Source organism: Chiloscyllium plagiosum, chromosome 12 (assembly GCF_004010195.1).
Source record: "Chiloscyllium plagiosum isolate BGI_BamShark_2017 chromosome 12, ASM401019v2, whole genome shotgun sequence".
Taxonomy (NCBI): Eukaryota; Metazoa; Chordata; class Chondrichthyes; order Orectolobiformes; family Hemiscylliidae; genus Chiloscyllium; species Chiloscyllium plagiosum.
Window position 1 is genome coordinate 33,098,493 of NC_057721.1, and position 22,629 is coordinate 33,121,121.

At 38.3% G+C, this 22,629-nt stretch overlaps 1 protein-coding gene across 3 annotated transcripts in view; it reads left to right on the forward strand.

Annotated features, from left to right (window-relative positions):
* The window catches only part of LOC122555092 (limbic system-associated membrane protein-like), an 841,008-nt gene extending 820,815 nt beyond the window's left edge, over nt 1–20,193 (forward strand). For all 3 annotated transcript variants that reach the window (XM_043700768.1, XM_043700769.1, XM_043700770.1), the window contains one exon: nt 16,590–20,193. In XM_043700768.1, the coding sequence (XP_043556703.1) occupies nt 16,590–16,690 (101 nt within the window). In that variant the 3' untranslated portion in view covers nt 16,691–20,193. The remainder of the gene's footprint in view (nt 1–16,589) is intronic.
* Nucleotides 20,194–22,629: the final 2,436 nt, after the last annotated feature.

Consider the following 22,629-nt stretch of genomic DNA (forward strand, 5'->3'; position numbering starts at 1 on the left):
CTCCGGCCTATCACCCTCACCTTAACCTCCTTCCACCTATCGCATTTCCAACGCTCCTCCCCCAAGTCCCTCCTCCCTACCTTTTATCTTAGCCTGCTTGGCACACCTTCCTCATTCCTGAAGAAGGGCTCAAGCCCGAAACGTCGATTCTCCTGCTGGGCTTTTCCAGCAACACATTTTCAGCTCTGGAGGAATACACTACCAAGATGATCTGCCAACTGGTTTTTCTACCTCACAATAGTATCATTGCTCCTGAAACTCTGAGGGCATTCCCTGTCTCCCCAGGTACTCAATCCCCACAAAGCCCACGCAGACAAGGTGGCACCAAGATACCTGACAAGATGAACGCCACCCTAAGGAGCTATTGAAGCCAGGATGCAAGCCATTAGCACCCGTTTCTGCAGATTAGCTAAACATCCTATTACAATTATTAACTGATGGATACTGCTGGACAAGCAATTGTTTTCTATTAACTGTAATCAAAGCTGCATTGTCTTGTAATTAACATTTCACTACTGTAATCCTCCAAGAACTGTCTGTATCTGAAGCTTAGGGAGGAGAATCCTTGACCTAACTGTGCAAAGTGTCCCTTTTGTATCAGTGCAGTCAATTCCTCCTCCCCACAATATCATGAGAAATAAACCAGTATTTATCAATTTCACAAGATCTGTTTATGGCCTCAATTTGTATATTGGACAATTCTCCAACAATACCTCTCTGCCCACAATCCCCCCAAAGTGAAAAAAAACATTATTACAGGTTAGAAATCTTCACTTCTCTATTAATTTAGCAGCTATTGACACATTTATTTGAAGACATGAACTTACTTCACTGTTACACCTCATGCATTAAATCAGTGTAACAGGTCATTAAGCACTTTAATATGCACACACAGAAGGACAGGATATCTTCCCTCCCTTCACCTCAGTGTTGAATGGGAGTAGTGCCATGATGTTCTCACTTTTTATATGAAGGTAGCTGATCTGAATATCCTCATTAGAACTGAAAATCTTGGAGAGGGATGAATGTAAGCATTATAAAATATTTACCTTCATTGTTATAGCTGTAACAGAATCACAATAGTAAGCTTACCTTGTGGCGATCAAAGAAATTTCCTATGTAATCCCTATCATGTCTGTTCAGCCAGCTAACTTTCATACATGTGCTCTGTTAGTTGGTGGGGAGTACTTTCCGTCTGAGACACCAGATTTTACAGTTTAATTGTGTAAGACTTTCTTTTTATTCAAATGAAGTCTTCACCCCTTGTTCTTGCAGAAGTGTTTTAATAGATGTGATGTCTCAGGATGAAGACCACTCAGGAAATGAAAACCCATATTGAATCATATTGTAACTATAACATTCATGTAATAATATTTTTGTGAACTGAATTCTGGCACTAGCAGTATATGGATTAATCAATGTCTCGATTAGCTGGATTTGGTCTAACTGATTCACTGACGTGAGCAATAGGCCAACTTTGATTTCATGATAATTACAAGCAGTGTACTGCAGTCCACTTGGGTATACAAATCATAAAATGCTAAGCTGAACTAACAGTGACTGGAGACAGGAATATTGACTTGACCCTGTGCTCCCATAATTTGATTAACCCTAGTTGCTTTCTGAACATGCCCTCCAGGAATTGCTGTATTACTTAGCACACTCTGTCTTCATTTTGCATTGCAATTATGGTCACATAAAATCATTATCAACCCTCATAGAATATTGAACATGACAAACTTTGTCTTTGAGAAACCATGTGATGTTATTGGTAGAATTGCTTGTCATGGCTACTGCAAATTGATTTTATTTTAAGAAATCAATCCGACTCAAAGACTGAATTTTCATTGGACTGAGGAGGTAATTCTGGTAAGGTACATGCCAGCAATTTCTTGCCACTGGCCAGTATGCCAAGCTGTCAGTTTTTTCTCATCACCTGTGTTTTTTCATGACAACTGTTTCAGAATGTAGAGAGGAGGAAGTTAGCTGATAGTGAGGCCTTTCTGCTCATCTTAAAACAGGTCACCAACTAGACCAATTAAAGTGTCTATCAATATGTCAGCTATCAGACTGCAGGCTGTCTCTTTTTGGAGCTTCTCCTTCACAATGATGATCACAAACTTTTTTGTTTATATCTTTTCATCTTGGCAATCCACTTCATTCCATCAGGATTTTGCTGCAGTTGTTTCCTGGTTCACAGTTAGTACTTCAAACTGTTGGTGAGGTCAGGTAGCCCAAAGTCGCAAAGCATAAGTGATGGCGTTTTCATGAGGGCTCTCCCAAATTCCCATCACAACATCAGTAGAGTCATTTATACAGCTTTTCTAAGATTTCCAATCTATTTTCTTCATTTTCACTCATGGTGGTAGATCAGATGTTCAGTCACAATGAAATATATGAGATTGAGATTGGCTCCATCTCTTTCATCATGCTGAACTAATGGGTAATTTTTGAAAATACTTCTCAATGTTGAACTTGGCTCTCCATGTATTTGCTGCATGATAATTGTGTCTCAATTTCCTAGTTTTGCTGCAACTTTGGCATTTTTTTAACAAAGCATCAGTTAGCAGCATTTCCCTGGGGTATATCTAAGCTCTTGCTAGAACTCTACACCATTCATTACTGGAGTTTTGTCCATGAAAACTCTGACAGATAATGGATGTCTTAAGGCATTTATTTTAGAAGAAAATAAATGTATTATTTTCTTGTTAGTTAGTGACATTTCATTTTAAGTTATTTCTCTCATGTAAGAAGATGAAAGATAATGATTTCTTTTCAAAGAATCTGATTGAAAATAATGATACAGAAATATCATTCCGTTACAACCACTGAGTGAATCCCATAGGTTATTTTTAAATGAACCAAAACTGTGATTGGGCATCTTTCATATATCAAAATTGGCAGCATTATTTTGCTTAAATCCTTATTGCTGAGATAGAGTGATCACATTTACTTTGAGGCAGAGTGACAGAAATTTTCCTTAACTCTCCTCCTAGTCTTCTCACTCTTACTTTACATAGAGTCATAGAGTCATAGAGGTGTACAGCATGGAAGCAGACCCTTCAATCCAACCCGTCCATGCCGACCAGATATCCCAACCCAATCTAATCCCACCTGCCAGCACCCGGCCTAACCATACCCAACCATATGCCTTTTAAATGTAGCAATTGTACCAGCCTCTACCACTTCCTCTGGCAGCTCATTCCATACACGTACCACCCTTTGTGTGAAAATTTTGCCCCTTAGGTCTATTTTATATCTTTCCCCTCTCACCCTAAACCTATGTCCTCTAGTTCTGGACTCCTCGACCGCAGGGAAAAGACTTTGTCTATTTATCCCATCCATGCCCCTCATGATTTTGTAAACCTCTATTAGGTCACCTCTCAACCTCTGACGCTCCAGGGAAAACAGCCCTAGCCTGTTCAGCCTCTCCCTATAGCTCAAATCCTCTAACTCTGGTAACATCCTTGTAAATCTTTGCTGAAACTTTCAACTTTCATAATATCTTTCCAATAGGAAAGAGACCAGAATTGCACGCAATATTCTGACAGTGGCCTAACAAATTCCTGTACAGCCACAACATGACCTCCCAACTCCTGTACTTAATACTCTGACCAATAAAGGAAAGCATACCAAACACCTTCTTCACTATCCTATCTACCTGCGACTCCACTTTCAAGGAGCTATGAACCTGCACTCCAAGATCTCTTTGTTCAGCAACACTCCCAAGGACCTTACCATTAAGTGTATAAGTCCTGCTAAGATTTGTTTTCCCAAAATGCAGCATCTCGCATTTATCTGAATTAAACTCCATCTGCCACTTCTCAGCACATTGGCCCATTTGGTGAAGATCCTGTTGTAATCTGAGGTAACCTTCTTCGCTGTCCACTACACCTCCAATTTTGGTGTCATCTGCAAACTTACTAACTGTGTCTTTTATGCTCACATCCAAATCATTTATGTAAATGACAAAAAGCAGAGGACCCAACACTGATCCTTGTGGCACTCCACTGGTCACAGGCCTCTAGTCTGAAAAACAATCCTCCACCACCATCCTCCCTTCATCAGGATTGAAGGCAGGGAGCTTCCAGGGTGAAGAGATAAATGGGAGGGGGAGGTAGGGGTGGGGAGAAGGCATCAATGTGGACTTTACCAATTTCCTCATTTCCCCTCCCCCCACTTTATCCCAGTTCCAACCTTCCAGCTCAGCACTGTCGTCATGACCTGTCCTACTGCCAATTTTCCTTCCCACCTATCTGCTCCACCCTCCTCTCTGACCTATCATCTTTATCCCACCCCCACCCACCCATTGTATTCTTTGCTACCTTCCCCCACCCTCCTCTCTGACTATCACTTGCATCCCCACCCCCATCCACCTATTGTACTCTTTGCTCCCTTCTCCCCATCCCCATCCCCTCCCATTTATCTCTCCACCCTGGAGGCTCCCTGCCTTCAGTCCTGTTGAAAGGCTTTTGCCCGAAACATCACTTTTCCTGCTCCTCAGATGCTGCCTGACCTGCTGTGCCTTTCCAGCACCACTCTAATCTAGACTCTGATTTCCAGCATCTGCAGTCCTCACTTTTATCCATGTGCCCTGTTTACTGATCCTCTACAAGTAGTAAAAAATTACTTTCTATCTGCCCTATCTATGCCCCTCAGAATCTTTTACATCTCTTTCAGTCCTCTTTCAATCTTTTGTATTCCAAGAAAATCAACCCCAACCTGTCAATTTTTCTTTAGCCCAGGCCCTCCAGTCCAGGCAGCATCCTGGTAAATCTCACCTGTACCCTCCTCAGTACAATCACTTCCTTCCCATATTTTGTGACCAGAAGTGCATGCAGTACTGTTCTGACTGTTCTGTCCTAACAAGTGTTTTATACAATTCCAGCATAACCCCCTTCCTCTTCTGTTTTTTGCCTTAGCTGATAAAGGCAAGCATCATAAATGTCTTCTTAACCATCTTATCTGTCTGTCCCGCTATTTTCAAGGATCTGTTGATTTGAGCATCAGTATCCCTCTGACCTTAGGTATTTTCCTTCCATTTACAGTCTAACCCCTTGCCTTGTAAGCACTCCCAAGTGCAATATCTCTTAATTTTCTGTGTTGGTTTCCATTTGCCATTACTTTGCCTAGCTGACCAGTCTGTTGATACCCTCCTGTCAGTTATGGCTATCCTTCTTATTATTTACCAGCCTACTAATGTTTGTGACATCCGTGAATATTTTGATATTGGCACCAATTGGACTGGTGCTCGGGCAAGATGGAGGTGTCTGTATGTTTTGGCATCCATCCAGCCTTGGAATTGAAATGAACACTTTTTTTTTCATTTCAGAGGGAAGTTAAGAGTCAATTACACTGCTCTGCTCCTGATGTGGGATGTAGTTGAGACCAGTGAAGGACATTAGATTTCTGTCCCTTGGGGATATTAGTGAACTAGATAAGTTTTTACAATCATCAGTGATAGTTTTATGATGCTATTATGGGGACTAGTTTTAGATGCCAAATACATTAATTGAATTTAAATTCCACCAGCTGCCATACTGGGATTTGAACAAGATCATTAGACAAGCTTGTGGATCTGTTGTATTCAACTTGTGCATTCGTGTACGAATTTTCATGGTTGTCCTGAGCCATCTCTGCCTTCTTAGATCATTACAAGAAAACATGTTCACTTTGTTTCAAGTGCTACAGTTTTTATGCCTACTTCCTTTCCTGATGCCTACTCCTCTGATGAATGCTTAATTATCCTTTTACTTGGTCTTCCATTTAACTTCTGGCATTTAGCTTTCAATGTGTCTAACCTTATTGCAGTGAAAGGATGTTCATTTCTTTCCATCAGTTTTTGGTTCCAGCCTTTCTCTTTCATTACTTTGACATCCTTCTCTCTGTTCTCTAAAAATAGTACCTCTTCCACCCACAGAATTCCTATTCCCCAAATTTCCTTGTGGATTTTACTTGTTGCTTGTCTGTACAAGATACCAACTTAACTGTCATATCTGCTACTTTTCTGATCTTTAAAACTTAACACTTATCCAACAAGTATTTAAATGAGTTGTAATGCAATTTCTGAATTCTCCCATGATTATACTTTCCCATATGTTCTTTTTTTTTCTTTAGCTTCAGCAGTCTAAACAACTGATCTCAGAGTAGTTGTTTCTCTCTTGCAAATTCTTGAAATGTCTCTTTAGGTTTATTCCTCAAACTCCTAAATTTCAATTGATAAACTTCAGGCTCAAGTTAACTATTATTGAGCATTTCCTCATTGACAGTTTCATACGTTGTAAATTGTTCTTCTGACAAGCTGACATATACGGTTATAGGTATACATGTCAAACACACACTGAGCATTAACATCCAAACCTCTTTTGGCCACTTTATCCACCCAGCTACCTTCTCAAATGAGGCATAAAACTTTGAAATCCATTTTCATTAAATTTACATACCAAGTATAGATTCTTTAAATGAAGTTGTTTAAGTTAAATTAAATCCATCATTGGAATCTAAATCATCATCTGAGTTACCATGTTTCTTCTTTGTTTATTCTAAACCTCCTTTGATATCTGATGTCTTCTAATTCCCTATCTCTTTGGACTTCAAGTTTTTTTAACGCAATTTCATTTTGCTTTTCTTTTTTCCTCCCGTTCTATTATCCTCCAATTTTTGTGTTATTTTTCTTTGACTTCAGATCTCTTCATTTCACCTCCACATCCAGTTTTTCCATTTTTAACTCTATCTAAACTACTCCCAATTCAGGCTTCCTTTCTTCAAATTCTCAATGTTGTTTAGTCATTTGTAGCATTTGAACGTTACCAGGTTATTTCAAATTCAATTAATCTGCTAAAGGTCTCAGTTTAAGTCTAATCATTAATTTTAAACAGTCCGCTGTTATATCTTGCATTTCCAGAAAACAGTTAGCTGCATTAAAAACTATTTTCAAATTCCCATGCAGCGAACTTCATCACAAAACAGGTGCTTAATGCCCAGGACCACTCCTTAGCTGTTATTTCAGCAAGAAAGACATCAGTCTCTCTTAAATCTAGTACATTCAAAAATCCCATCAACAGACCCCAGTTATTATAATTTAAGCTGATGTTCTGACTGAATAAGTCAATTTGGTAGATCGTACTTCTTTTTGGTTTTGTTTGTAATGATGTGGTCTCTCATTGAAATATAGGCGCACACTGTTGCAGATTTGGTTTTCATACAAAACAATAGCTTACTAAACCAACAAAATTAAGCTAACAGAGTAAACCAGACTACTTTCTTCTAACACAAACATAATAATTTTGGGATACAATATATTGTATAAGTACAAAGACACTCCTTTGCAGATTCCAAAAACACTTGTATAATACCTAATAGCATCCTTTGTACAAAACACACCAGGAAATGTCTCTTCTTTTAGCATTTCAATGGGCTTAATTTAACTGTGACTTCTACTCTCCATCTATTATATTTTACGGCCTATTCTGGAGTTTTTATGTACCTGACCTTAAATATACTAAGCTTCAAGTAACCTCTTCAGGGTTTTATCCAAGCACTTCCAGCATGGGGCTGTTTGTTCTTATTTACTCATGGGACATGGGTGTCAATTGCTGGGCCAACATTTAGTGCCAATCCCTAGTTGGCCTTGAGAAGATGATAGTGAGCTGCGCTCTTGAACCTCTACAGGCCATGTCCTGTAGGTAGTTGGAGTGCCACTGGGCAGGGAATCCAAGATTTTGACCCAATGAAAGTGAAGGAATGTAATAAATTTCCAAGTCAGGATGATGAGGGGTTTGGAGGGAAACGTGCAGGTGGTTGTATTCCTAGGTATCTGTAGTCTTTGGTCTTCTAAGTGGAAGTAGCCATGAGTTTGTAAGATACTATCTCAGGATCTTTGGTGATTTTCTATAGCTTGGCAAATAGCATTAAATTGAATACGAAGGGATTTATAAATGCATTAATGACAAAAGGTTAACTATGGAGAGAATAGGGCCCCTCAAAGTTGAGCAAGGCAGCCTATGTGTGGAACCGCAGAAGGTGGGGGAGATACTAAATGAGTATCTTGCATCAGTGTGGAGAAGGATATAAAAGATACAGAATTTGGGGAAATAGATGGTGACATCTTGAAAAATGTCCATATTACACAAGAGGAGGTGCTGGATGTCTTAAATGGATAAATCCCCAGGACCTGATCAGGTGTACCCAGAACTCTGTGGGAAGTTAGGGAAGTGATTGCTGGGCCTCTTGCTGAGATATTTATATCATTGATAGTCACAAGTGAGGTGCCGGAAGACTGGAGGTTGGCTAACGTGGTGCCGCTGTTTAAGAAAGATGGTAAGGACAAGCCAGGGAACTGTAGACCAGTAAACCTGACATTGATGGTGGGCAAATTGTTGGAGAGAGTCCTGAGGAACACAATTTACATGTATTTGGATAGGCAAGGACTGGTTAGGGATAGTCAACATGGCTTTGTGCATGGGAAATCATGTCTCACAAATTTGATTGAATTTTTTGAAGAATTAACAAAGAGGGTTGATGAGGGCAGTGCAGTGGATATGATGTATATGGACTTCAGTAAGGCGTTTGGCTGGTTCCACATGGTAAACTGGTTAGCAAGGTTAGATCACATGGAATACAGAGAGAACTAGCCATTTGGATACAGAACTGGCTTGAAGGTAGAAGACAGAGGGTAGTGGTAGAGGGTTATTTTTCAGACTGGAGACCTGTGACCAGCAGTGTGCCACAAGGATTGGTGCTGGGTCTGGTGTTGGGTCCACTGCTTTTAGTCATTTATTTAAATGATTTGACTGTGAACATAAGAGGTAGAGTTAGTATATGATGACACCAAAATTGGGCGTGTAGTGGACAGAGAAGAAGGTTACTTCAGAGATCTTGACCAGATGAGCCAATGAGCTGAGGAGTGGCAGATGGAGTTTAATTTAGAAAAATGCGAGGTGCTGCATTTTGGGAAAGCAAATCTTAGCAGGACTTATACACTTAATGGTAAGGTCCTAGGGAACAAAGAGACCTTGGAGTGCAGGTTCATAGCTCCTTGAAAGTGGAGTATCAGGTAGATAGGATAGAGAAGAAAACATTTAGTATGCTCTTTTATTGGTCAGAGCATTGAGTTCAGGAGTTGGTTGGGATGTCATGTTGTGGCTGAATAGGACACTGGTTTGGCCACTTTTGGAATATTGTGTGCAATTCTAGTCTCCCTCCGATAGGAAAGATGTTGTGAAACTTGAAAGGGATCAGAACGGATATTGCCATGGTTGGGGAATTTGAGCTATAAGGAGAGGCTGAATCATCATAGAATCCTTAAAGTGTGGAAACAGGCCATTAGGCCCAACAAATCCACACCGACCCTCTGAATAGTAACCCACCCAGACCCATTCCCCAACCCCATTATTCGACATTAATCCATCACTAATGAATCTAACCTACACTCCCTGAACACTATGGGGCAATTTAGCCTGGCCAATCCACCTAACCCGCACATCTTTGGATTGCGGGAGCAAACCAGAACACCCGGAGGAAACCCACACGGTCACGGTGAGAATGTGCAAACTCCACACAGACAGTCGCCTGAGGCTGGAACCGAACATGTGTCCCTGGCGCTGTGAGGCAGTAGTGCTAACCATGAGCCACCGTGTTGCAGCTTGCTTGATCGGCATCATATCCACCTCTGATACTCATTGCAGTAGAGTGCATGGTATCAAGATATTCCATGCTGTGCATCTGTCTGACTCTATAACTCTATCTTGATATCATGCACACTACTGCTACTGAGCATAGGAGCTAGAGAGAGTGGATGCTTGTGAATGTGATGCCAATCAAGCAAGCTGCTTTGTCCTGGGCTGTTTTCCATGGAGTCCCGAAGGTTGAGGGGGTGACCTTACAAAAACATGAGGGGGACTGGATAGGGTAAATCGACAAGATCTATTCCTGGGTTGGGGAATTCAGAACTCGAGAGCATAGGTTTAGGATGAGAATTAAAGATTAAAAAAGGACCTAAGGGGCAATGTTTTTTACGTAAGGTGTAGTGTATGTATGGAATGAGCTACCAGAGGAAGTGATGGAGGCTGTTACAATTACCACATTTAAAAGGCATCTGGATGGGTATATGAATAGAAAAGGTTTAGAGGGATGTGGGCCAAAAGCTGGCAAATGGACTAGATTAATTCAAGATATCTGGTCGGCATGGATAAGTTGGACCAAAGGATCTGTTTCCGTGCTTTATATCTCTATGACTCTATCTTGATATCATGCACACTACTGCTACTGAGCATTGGAGGTGGAGAGAGTGGATGGTTGTGGATGTGATGCCAATCAAGCAACCTGCTTTGTCCTCATTGGTGTCAAGCTTCTTGAGTATTATTGGGGCTGTACCCATCTTGGCGAGTGAGAAGTATTTCATCATACTCTTGATTTGTACTTCGGGGAGTCAGGAGGTGAGTTACTCACTGCTGTATTCCCAGCCTCTGACTTGCTATTGTAGCCATTGTATTTACATGGAAGGTCCAGCTGAGTTTCTTATCAATGGTAACTCCCAAGATGTTGATAGTGCGGAATGCAGTAATGGTAACACCATTGATTGTCATGGTGTGGCAGTTGGATTGTCTGTTATTGGACAGTCTAACAAAATTCTCCTGAACTTGCTTTATATTTTCCTCCAGTAGTTTTGTATCATCTACAAATTTGGAAATATTATCTTTGATCCTACCAGCAGATAATTGATGCATATTATGAACAGCTGGGGTTTAAGTCCTGATCCTAGTGGTACTCACTGTTTACTGCTTGCCAACATAAGAATGACCTATTCTCTGTTTTCTGTTCGCCAATCCTTTATCCATGCCAGTACGTTACCTCCTGTCTCACATGCTTCAATTTTTCAAACGACCCTTCTGAAAATCCAAGTGTACTATCTCTATTGGCTCTCTTTACCAATTTTATTCATGACACCTTCAAAACCTTCAACCCATCAAACATGATTTCCCATTCATAAATACATCCTAACTATGCCAATCGGATCACGATCAACAAAGCATTTAAATATTCCTTCCTCAATGATAGATTTGAGCATTTCCTTACTGCTGCTGTCAGGCTAACACATGTGTAATTCCATATTTTCGCTTACTTCCTTTTGAAATAATGGGAAGGTGACATTTGCTATCTTCCAAATTGCAGGAATCATATACAGAAACTATACAATTTTGGAAGATTTACCACTGCATCAACTTTCTCTATAGCCACCTCCTTTCCTACTTTGAGACACCGCAGGCACTGGGAATTTATTGAATTTCAGCCCCGTTAATTTCTCTTGTACAATCTTCTTACTGAAGCTACTTTCCTCCAACTCCTCAATCTCCCTAGCCACTTGGATCTCTACATCTGGAAGATTTCTGGAGTTGCCATGATGCCTAAACCTTTGAGAATACTCATGATTTTGTTTTGTGTCAAGGTCCAGATGCCTCACAAGAGTTGATACTGGAAGATGAGGGCTATCTTCTGCAACCACAGCTGATGTCTCCATTATGCAAACCCCTGACTGATCCTGAGTGTAGATCCAGTGCAGCCCATTCTTCAGCCAAGGTCATTTTAGAACAGACAGTAGGCCTGTTGAAGATGAGGTTTTGACATTTGATAAGTCTGAAGGGGTCTTCTGCATAGTCAAAACCAGAACATGTCACAGAATTCGACATGCTCGAATCTGCAAAACTGGAGCAAAAAAAAAGGGAATGTGATGGAAGAACATCACTTACAGCAATATGTAATAGTGTAGCATCAGGCATAACAAGTCAGACAGGAACAAATTGATGCCTGGTTCCAAAAGATGAGAACTGAGTGCAGTGATTTTTTGTTGATGAGAAAGAGGTTATTGTTCAAAAGGCGAATAGTGCCTGATATTCCCAAAAGCTAATATAGCTTTTTTTTGGTAGTTTTTCTTCAAATTTTCTGTTGTTGAATGCAACTCAACATTTTCAACCATTTGAAGGCTTTGCAATGGTTAATGTTCCCATACTATACCATGACAAGGTTTTATCCTGGGTGTTAGGGAAAAAAAAATCTCTCCTTTAAGTGGTCTTCGATGATAATATGGCACTAAAGGCTTGTAGCCTATGTACCCTGATTCCTGTGGTCAGGTGATGATGTAAAATAGCAATACATTTATAAATGTGAACTTTTATTTGCAATAAAGTGCTACCCATTTGACCTCAGAAGTTTTTTTTTCATTCCCTTCCCACTCTGTACATTGTGAAGGACAGATCCTGCTGGCAATACACAACTTGGCTTTAAACATGGAGCCATGCAGGGAATTCTACAGAGACCCAGTAGTAGAATGTACTTTGCCATTGCCAAGTGGAGACAGTGCAAGCAGGATTTTATAGAGGCATGATGCATAGATAATAAAGTAGCTAATGGAGATTTGCAGTAGATAACTGATTCGGCTTCATGAAGTGAAACCTGAAAATAAACTCCCCAGAATTGACTCTTAACCAATTTTTGGCAAAATTCAGTCAAATACATTAAGTTTATTGCCAGATGAGTAAGTGCAATGTGTTTCCACCTTCTATCCTTAGCATTCTGATCAAATTTAATGAGTGTAAATAATATTTTCTTGCAGCATTTGAATGTGGTTATTATATGTGCAGATTTGCAAAATGTCTGTCAAATTGGAGTTTGTCTGTGTTCCATAAGCTTTGGTTTTTAATGTCTTGTATTCTGCAAAGTTTGTTTCAGTATTTTTTGTCAACATCATGAAAATTCATTTCAGAGCACAATGATAAGTGACATGATCGATTGTTATACAGGGATAGTATTGAATGTGATAAAGGAGATAGGAGAGCACATGACTGGTGGTGTAAGCACAATCCTTCAGAGTTCCATAGATTCAGGAGTTGTACCTTTGGATCGGTCACTTTATTCTTTAAGAAGGGTAACAAAAGGGATACCAGGAAAATACAGACCAATTAGCCTAACATCTGTGGTGGAGAAATTGTTGGAGTTAATAATCAAAGGTAGGGTAACTGATCACCTCAAACTTTCAGTTAATCAAGGAGAGTCAGCATGGATTCATGAAGGGTAAGTCATGTCTAATGAACCTCATGGAGTTTTGGAAGAGATGACAAAGGTGGTGGACAGCAGTAGCTCAGGGGATGATGTTTATATGGACTTTCAGAAGGCTTTTGATAAAGTCCCATGCAAGAGATTGTTAGCTGAGGTGGAAGCCCACAGAATTGAGAGCAAATTACTGACATGGATAAGAAATTGGTTGAGTGGCAGGAAACAGAAACTTGAAATAATTGGCAAGTACTCAAATTGGCAAGATGTGATTAGTGGTGTCTCACAGGGACATGTGTTGGGGCTTCAGTTATTCACAATATTCATGTGACTTGGATAATGGCACAAAAAGTCAAATGCTGATGACACAAAATTGGGCAGTATTGTGAACAGTGTTGATGATCACGTATAATTGCAACAGGATACTGATGAGATTAGGTGAATGGGCAAAGCTGTAGTACATGGATTTTAATGTATGTAAGTGTGAAGTTATCCATTTCAGACTGAAAAAAAAATAGATTGGGGTATTGTTTAGAAGGCACAAATTTAAATTCAGTGGATATCAAATGAGATATGGGGGTTTAGGTGCATAGCTCTTTAAAATACCACAAACAGCTGCAGAAAATAGTCAAGAGGGCTAATAGAATATTGGCCTTCATATCTAAAGGGCTGGACTACACAGATGCAGAAGTTGTGCTGCAGTTGTACAAAACCCTATTTAGACCAAACTTAGAGTATTCTGAGCAGATCTGGGCACCACACCTTAGGAAGGATGTCTGGAGTGAGTTCAATACAGGCTTACAAGAATGATACCTGGACTAAGGTATTAGAAGACAACAGACAAATTAGACCTTTATTCGCTAAAATTGAAAGGTTATGGGGTGATCTAATTCCAGATCTTCAGGGTATTAATGGGAAAAGACAGGATAGATAAAGATAAACTATTTACACTGGCTGAAGATTTAGAATCAGGAGCTTAATAAGATTTAGGGCCAGGCCATTCAGGAGAGATGTTAGAAAGCACGCCTACAGGCAAAGAGTAAGGGAGGTTTTGTGAATGGCATTCGATGCTAATTCAGTTATTAAATCTAAATCTGAAACAGAGAAATTTTTATTAAGCAAGGATATTAAGGGATATGAGCCCAAGCCAGACATATGGTGTAAGGCCACAGATCAGCCATGATGGGGTGGCACGGTGACTCAGTATTTAGCACCGCTGCCTCACAGCACCAAGGTCCCAGGTTCGATTCCAGCCTTGAGCAACTGTCAGTGTGGAGTTTTTACATTCTCCCCGTGTCTGCGTGGGTTTTCTCCAGGTGCTCTAGTTTCCTCCGGGTGCTCTAGTTTCCTCCCACAGTCCAAAGACGAGCAATTCAGGTGAATTGACCATGCTAAATTGTCCATAGTGTTAGGTGCAATAGTCAGAGGGAAATAGGAGTGGGTGGGTTACTCTTCAGAGGGTCGGTGTGGACTTGTTTGACCGAAGGGCCTGTTTCCACACTGTAGGGAATCTAATCTAATCTAATCTAATCATGATCTTATTGAATGGTGAAGCAGGCTCAAGGAACTGAATAGCCTACTCCTGTTCCTATGATCTTACATATGGCACTGATGTAGACAATTCCAAACATATTTCAAGACCTTATAAAAAAGATAGCTTCTTATATCAATTGAGGACCCCGATGACACTCCTTGACATTATCAGTAGGTTTGAGTGAGCAGACATTGAGATTCCGTGCTTACAAATGAAAACATAGAGTCTTAAAGTGGCAACAGATTGAGAGCTTAATAGGAGAAGTTCATTTTTCACTCACCTAAGACAAAGTGAAACTTTTCATTCTTGCAATCTTTCTTGCTCATGTCCAGAATGATTTACATTTGTGTGGCAGAAAGGACATATCAGACCAAGCCAGGTCAGCTTTTGAAGATTATGATTAGCCATGTTTAGTTCAATATTTTCTGTTTTCTGAAGTGGAGTAGGTAGAGTCTTCTCAATGTAATGTTGAAATATTTTGGTGTTAGTTTCTTGAATACTGAATTAATCTCACAGCTTTATAATCAGTGCATACTTTCTATTGTATAACATCTTCAAATCTGGTATTGGTGAATTTAAATGCTGAATGTTTTGCATGGAATGCAGCTCTATCATAGTTTAAATTCATGAAGAAATTTTGAAATGTCCCATTTTTATGCTGAAAAGCCCTCAGGAATTGATATAATTGATTTATATTAATTTACTTGTACATTGAACAGCTGAGGAAAAAGCAGTCCCAAATCATCTCATAGTGAGTTCTCCAATTGTAACAAAACAAATTTTTCTGACTTGACTCTTATATTGATTTTACGTTCTTTCGCTTCCACTTTTGAATTCAACTGTTTCATGCTACTTTCACTGAAAGTGCAGTAAAACAAAATACAGAATCTCTGCAGTTCAATTGATATGATGTGATAACACTCAGATTGACATTACTTGAATTAATCATTACTCCTCTTGGTGCTGTCTACAAGAAGCTGTTCCAATTGTTAACAGGGTAGAAAGCAATCTGTGGTTCTATTGAAGAATTTTTATTCACTCCTCAAATTATAGTCTAATCATTTAATCTATAATCTGAATCCATCCGTACTCCATTCCCTGTTTTATAGAAAGCACATTGAAAATGCTGCATTGAATTCACATGTGACGTATAGTTATATGTAATATGCAAAGTAAACTGGGCACATTGTTACTTCATGAGGCATTCATGAAACCAACCTTCCACAGCTCAAAGGAAAATGTTTCCCCAAAAAATGTTAGTGCTCATGTTAATGGTGCAGAGAAATTGATATCATTATTTATTTCAAGCAAAATAATTTTACATCACATGGTTTAAGATCATCTGTTTGTCTCAAATAACAAACCTTGCATTGAATGTGGACTATTGAAATGATACATTTTCTAGCTTTATATTTTGTAGGCATTTTATATCAAGTAATTTTAAATATTGTTTCAGTAATTTAACCGTTAAAATTTTCTTTGTCAATTATTTGGAAAACAGAATTTATCTAATGATCATTTGACAATGTAATCAGTGTGGGTACTGTTCATGAATTATTCTATATTATATTCAGGTTTGTGTTTTTTTTATATTTCCAACTCAAATGGTACTTGCTTGATATATTTTATAAAGCAAGTGAAAATCCTTATCTTCAGTAACCAGAACCTCCTCAAAAAATGCAAACTTTGTGAAGTTGACACGGTTAACTCAAGCATGATCATACATTAATTTTGCTTTGCTCTGTAGGCATGTTTCATTAAATGGGAAATTCGCAGTAAGCACATGCTGCACAGATGCATTGCAGAAGCAAAAGGGAGATAATCTTGCAGCTCAGGTCATTGAAGATGGGTTTTGTTCAAATAAGTTTATTCAAATGTTCTAAGAAAATAACCTGAACCACTTATTAAAAAAAGCAAAAATTGTGAAAGTGACAGCCAAAGCTTTTTATATTCAACTTTAATTTTTGATTAAAAGTATTAATAATGTTTCTCTTTCTTATTTGTTTAGGGCCAGGTTCCATGCGAGACTCAGGCACTGGATTAGCAGGCGTCACCATATCACTGTGGCTGCTAGCAGCAACTCTAGTCTGTCTAATTTACAAGTGTTAATATTATGAAAACTGACCGCAAGAAAAGAGGAGACTATTTGTATTTCAACACAGTGCATTCTACTGCACAGAAAAAATATTGCTAGAAAAGCTTTTAGAATAGAAACAAAAGGTCGAGGGTGTATTAGGTACAAAATGATCAACATTTGCTCATGAATTTCAAATATTGTGTAAAAAGAAATTCTTTCTCCTGTCATATTTGCTAATGTTTACATTCTCGCAGGTCTAACCCTTTGTTTTGGGTCTGAATGATGACATTTAAGCAACACAAAGCAGAACCCTGTATTTGTTAGTGCCAAGTGATCCATTCACCATATAGAAATTATCATTCACTGAGGTAATATTGAGGGTGATGAATGACATGGGAACTCAGTGTTAAATGTATTGATTATAAATCACCCACAATATTTAGGCACAGGCATTAATGCACAACAGCCTGGATCAAAGGGTAAATTCTTGATGAATTTAATCAATTTGCTCAAAATCAATGTGAATTGGATGATACCGTCTTCTTCAATAAACTAGTTCAGAAAAAAATTGTAAAGCTTCAAAATACTTTCTTTTATCTTATTAATCACACTGAAAATGCCATTATCAATATATCTATCCTGTAGCAAATACTAATATGTTCTGATCAGATCACAAATGTATCTGAACATTACTCTCTAACTTAATGATAGTCTGTCTAAATTCATAAACAGGCTAAAATATTGGGGAAAAAATAAAACTTTTTAAAATCTTCTGATTTCCATTTATCGCAAGTACATCATCCAATTGGTCTTTTTCTCCCCGCCAAGGATCTCTAAAGGAATTAGCTGATCTGGCCTGTTATACTGTTCTAGTTAAATTAAAGAGATGATTGACAGCAAAGTGCAAGATATATTAGACTGCAGTGATTTTTGATAATGGTCACTCCAGAAGATTACAAAGCGCATGGCCTGGGTCATTTTTAAATGTTTTGTTCCACAATGCTCTCTTGTTATATGTTGTACTGACAATGGGCATTTCTTGTTTACTTATTAAAAATGTTCCATTATTTGACAGTTAAAGATTTCCCCTGTAAAATCTTTACTTTTAAGAATCTGTTCTTACTGATGAACTGGTCAAGTCCTTCAAATATATAGGGTTCTAACATGAGGATCCTCTCTGAAAACCATAGTTTTCATGAGAGAATGCAGAAGCATTAAATCAGATTTGAATGGGTATTATATGAGCATTAGGCTTGAACTTTGTGCATCGAGGGAGTGATATGTCATTGGTCATAAACAATTGCTCATTAAGCTATTGGTGTGCCATACTAATTTAAAATATAATATCTGAGATGCTATACATCATAACTAACACTCCAGACTTTCTAATAACCACTGCAGCCTCTGGCACAAGTGAGTCATGTTGCTTCAACTTCACACACTTAAGACAAGTTCCCAGAATAAAGTTAAGCGGCACCAGTTCTCGGGGTCATGATAGTTGTTCATCTTATAAGAATTGTAAAGCAAGTTTGCATTTCAGGCACTAAAATGTATTCCTCATTTCTGTTGGTGTATATATGAGGCCAGTGCCCATAAATGGATTTACATTTGTTGCTAGCTTTAGACTATGCTAAAAATCCTTGTGACAGTTAAGTGCTGTGTACATACGGAAGAGAGAGCCTGGGAACAGGAGGAGGACTTTGGTCCACTTTATCAAGCTCTAACTGATTTTTCAGTTAACAATGGTCCTATAACATGCTGTGGTGCACTGTTACTTTTTTTTTGCATTTATCTTATTGATATTCAACATTGCAATTCTATAGATGGATGTTTCTGAAGTAAAAGCTGAATGAAATTATGGTATACATTGCAAGTGCAAAAGCAATTATTTACTGTGTTCAACAGAAGCAGTTTTTACTGGAATAATAAGGTGGTTTGGAAAAGAATAGATTAACTTTCTTGAAATAAGATGAATATTATGTACCATGGTGATCACATACAATCTGTATTAACAAAGTTTGGATCAATAACCTATGGCTGTAGCACCATAATAAATCTATTTAAGAAGGAGCACTCCAAATAGGAGTCACCACCTACAACAAGCAACAGATTTACATTTCTCACACAGCTCAATTTGTTATTATGAAGCAGATTTATGTCACAATGAAAAATGGGAAAAGCATTTTGAAACATTTTTTTCTTTATTGATTGCCCAAAACTGGATGCAAATAACTTATATGGTATAACTGTACAAAAAAAAGCTTTAAAAAAATTAAAATGGTGTGTGGCTTTAATTTGAGTTCTACAGTTTGATTTAATTCCAACGTGTTTCCTGCTTTTAATGCTGTGGTAGTCAGCTAAATCTAATATTTTGCAAGTTTCTTGATTATGTGACAAGTTTGCAATATGACTTTTGTACAGTTTTCATTTAAGATTGAATCAGCACAGAAACTCCACAGAAGCAATTTGACTGTCACTTTATTTTGTTTTAACGTTGCTTTTCTTTTTCCTCATTCTGCTTCTCGGATGCTGTGGGCATTTTCTTGCAACCGGGAGGACTTTATTACCCCAGAAGTATCAAAGGGTTATAGTACAGAAGGAGACCATTTGGCCCATCCTGCTTGTATTTGCTTTAAATGGCCATCATTACCAAGGTGCCAGTCTCCTGCTTTCTCCCCATACCCTTTCACGTTATTTTAACCAACTAATCATCTCGTAAATGCCTCAATTGAACCTATCTTCATACAATTCCAGGCAGTGCATCCCATGCCCTAACTACTCGCTGAGTGGAAAACATTTTTCCTCACTTCACTCTTGCTTCTTTTGCGGATCACTTTGAATCCATGCCCTCTTGCTCCTATTAGAAGCAGGCTGCAGAGCTATAGCTTTTCTCATTGCCAGACTGACATTGTTTGAAAAGTGACTCAGAACCTGCCAACTGTTTCTCCCATCCATTCCAAAATGAAATGTCTTATTCCTAACTGTAAGCTCCACTGACAAATGATATCTGAAGGAAAACAACCTGAAATTATGGGAGCCCTTGGGCAAGTACTTATGGTGACTCTATAGTGGGGAGTCAGTTACACAACCGTCTGAAATTGCCACTTGGTTTCCACTGTTACCACAACTTCAGATTTAATAACACCACCAGTTTGGTACATATTTCCACCACTGCACCAAATCACAATGGTATAATTGAAAACAGGATAAACTTTCTCTTCCTAAAGAAAATGGCAGTGAAATTGAGCAATGCCAGTAGTTTGACTTTCTTTGGTCATATTGTAAACAAGGAACATTTCATTCTACTGGTATGGACACAATTTCACCCACAATAATTCTTTGTCCAGAAATGGTAAAATGGTACATGATTTAATGCTTGGCCATTTGTGGGCCAATAATGGTCTTTCATCTACAAAATAGTTTGACATTTTTACCTAAAATATTATATAAAGTAATATCACAGAGTCAGAGTTGTACAGCATGGAAACAGACCTTTTGGTCCAACTCATCCATGCCAGCCAGATACCCTAAATTAATCTAGTCACATTTGCCACCATTTGGCCCATATCCTTTTAAAATCTTTTCATTCACATCCCTGTCCAGATGCCTCTTAAATGCTGTCATTGTAGCAGCCTCCAATACTTCCATACATGCACCACGTTATATGTGAAAATGTTGCCCCTTAAGTCCATTTTGTATCTTACTCCACTCATTTAAACCTCTGTCCTTCAGTTTTGGACTCAACTTCCCTGGAAAAAAACCTTGTCTATTTACCCTATCCATGCCCCTCATTATTTTATAAATCTCTATAAGGTCACCCCTCAGCCTCCAATGCTCCAGGGAATGTAACCCCAGCCTATTCTGTCTCGCCTTATAGCTCAAACCCTCCATTCCCAGCAACATTCTTCTAAATCTTTTCTGCACCCTCTCAAGTTTAACAGTATCCATTCTATAGCAGGGAGAACAGAATTCCAAAAGTGGCCTGACCAATGTCTTGTACAGCAGCAACATGATATTCCAATTCCTAGATTCACTGACAATTAAAGGCAAGCATACCAAATGCCTTCTTTGCTACCCTGTCTACCTGTGTCTCCACTTTCAAGGAACTATGAAGCTGCACCCCACTATCTCTGTTCAGCAACACTCCCTAGGACCCTATCATTATGTTTTAGAATGTATTAGCAAATAAAGCCCAAATAGTCCTAACCAGTAACTGATTAATAATGCTAAAAAAGGTTATCATGTTCATAGTAAAGTAGATTAAAAAAATGTTTAATAAATACCAGCACCCATTTATCAATTTATCCTGCTGACAGTTTGTTAAAATGAAAAAGAAATACATGGAAGGTAATTGGTAGCAGTACCTCAGGAATGATCTTATAATCATTGCTTTTAAAAACTAATAATCATTGCAGTTTGGATCTAAAATGTTCACAATTGCAGGCTTGATTCAAAGTTTAACAATGTGCTAAACCCAAAGATTCAGGGTTTAACTTTCATTTCTTTAAGCTAAGGGCAATAGTCTCTCACCAGTATCTTCAAGGGACTAAATTCCTTCGTTTTATCTATTATATCAATTACAACTGGGAAAGACTTTTCCAATGAACGGTGAGTATTCACCAGACAGTGTTGTGGGTCACTAATGAACCTTGTCTGATTGTTTATGAACATTGCAATCAGAAATTATTTCATTTTCACTCCCACCCATGGTTGTTAATTATCTCGTTTTCCAATTTTTCTCCCTGACTCTGGACAAGACTATAACAAAAGTTACTGAATTAAGAAGTTTAAAAAAATTACTTGGTTCATCAAATTTGAAAACCTGGAATCATGTTTTTTTTTCAACAACGGAGTTGTGGCAATGTTGTTTCTGGTGATCAGCAATCTCATGATTCTCTGCTTAAACTGTGGAGTCTCTGTAAAATATTGTGATTGAAGGATTGTATTGTAAATATTTCTGTGCAACAAGGATAAGCGGGCCTGTAAAATGCAGAAAGTTGTTTGAAGCATGCCATAGCTGATTGAATACTGCTAATGTTGAGGAATTAAGTAAGGCTGGCAGGGATGGGTAGTTTCTCAAAAGTTTTAAGCAATTACCCACATCACTACTTCAGTTTAACAACTATCACAGCTGTCACAACTATCTGGCTGCTTGAAAAGTTTGAGGATGATAATATGCTGAACAATTTTTAACTCAAATAAATTTCATTGAATTTTGGTGCCAGTCAAATTCTTGTATATTGGTTTGATTTATTGATATATTCATATGACAAAAATAGATTTTTGCACTATACATTAATTGAAGCAAATGTAAAATATAGGGCTGTAACTACTTACATACAAAATGGGGCATGATTTGCTAAATTTATTTTGGGGTAAAAGGAAAAGGAACTTTTTTTCCCACCAATGAAAGATTTAAACACAGGAATTATTTTCTGCCATTAGGACAACACCATCTTAAATTTGTGTGTTTACTTCGTATGAAGTTACTCATAATATAAATGCTAACAGTGAAAAATTCTCTTGCATCTGATGACAGTATTAAAAATGCCTAAGAAAGTTGTTGAGTAATCCAGTATAAATGTTGGGCATCCTCAGCAATCGCTAGACAGCAATCCTCTTTCCACCATCATGTCAGTGACCACATAGGTTCAAGATGAGATTGTGGTAACTCAGTCCACTTCAAAATCAATTATGTGAGCAGCATTTATAATAAACAAGAGACGAAGAGGAAGGTGAACTCTCATTGACTATGAAATACTGATAGCTTAAGCAGTATGATCTGTTTATATTAGATCTGCAAACACTTTTGTTTAAAAACAAATTCAGTCACACCTTATGAACAATGTGTATGTGATCAGTACAGTTTGAAGGATCAATGCTTTACCAGATAACAGTGTTACAATGTGAATCTATGATGTAGGTTTGCTGAGTGTGCCCTCATAATTTTGGTTATAATTTTTTTTTCCTT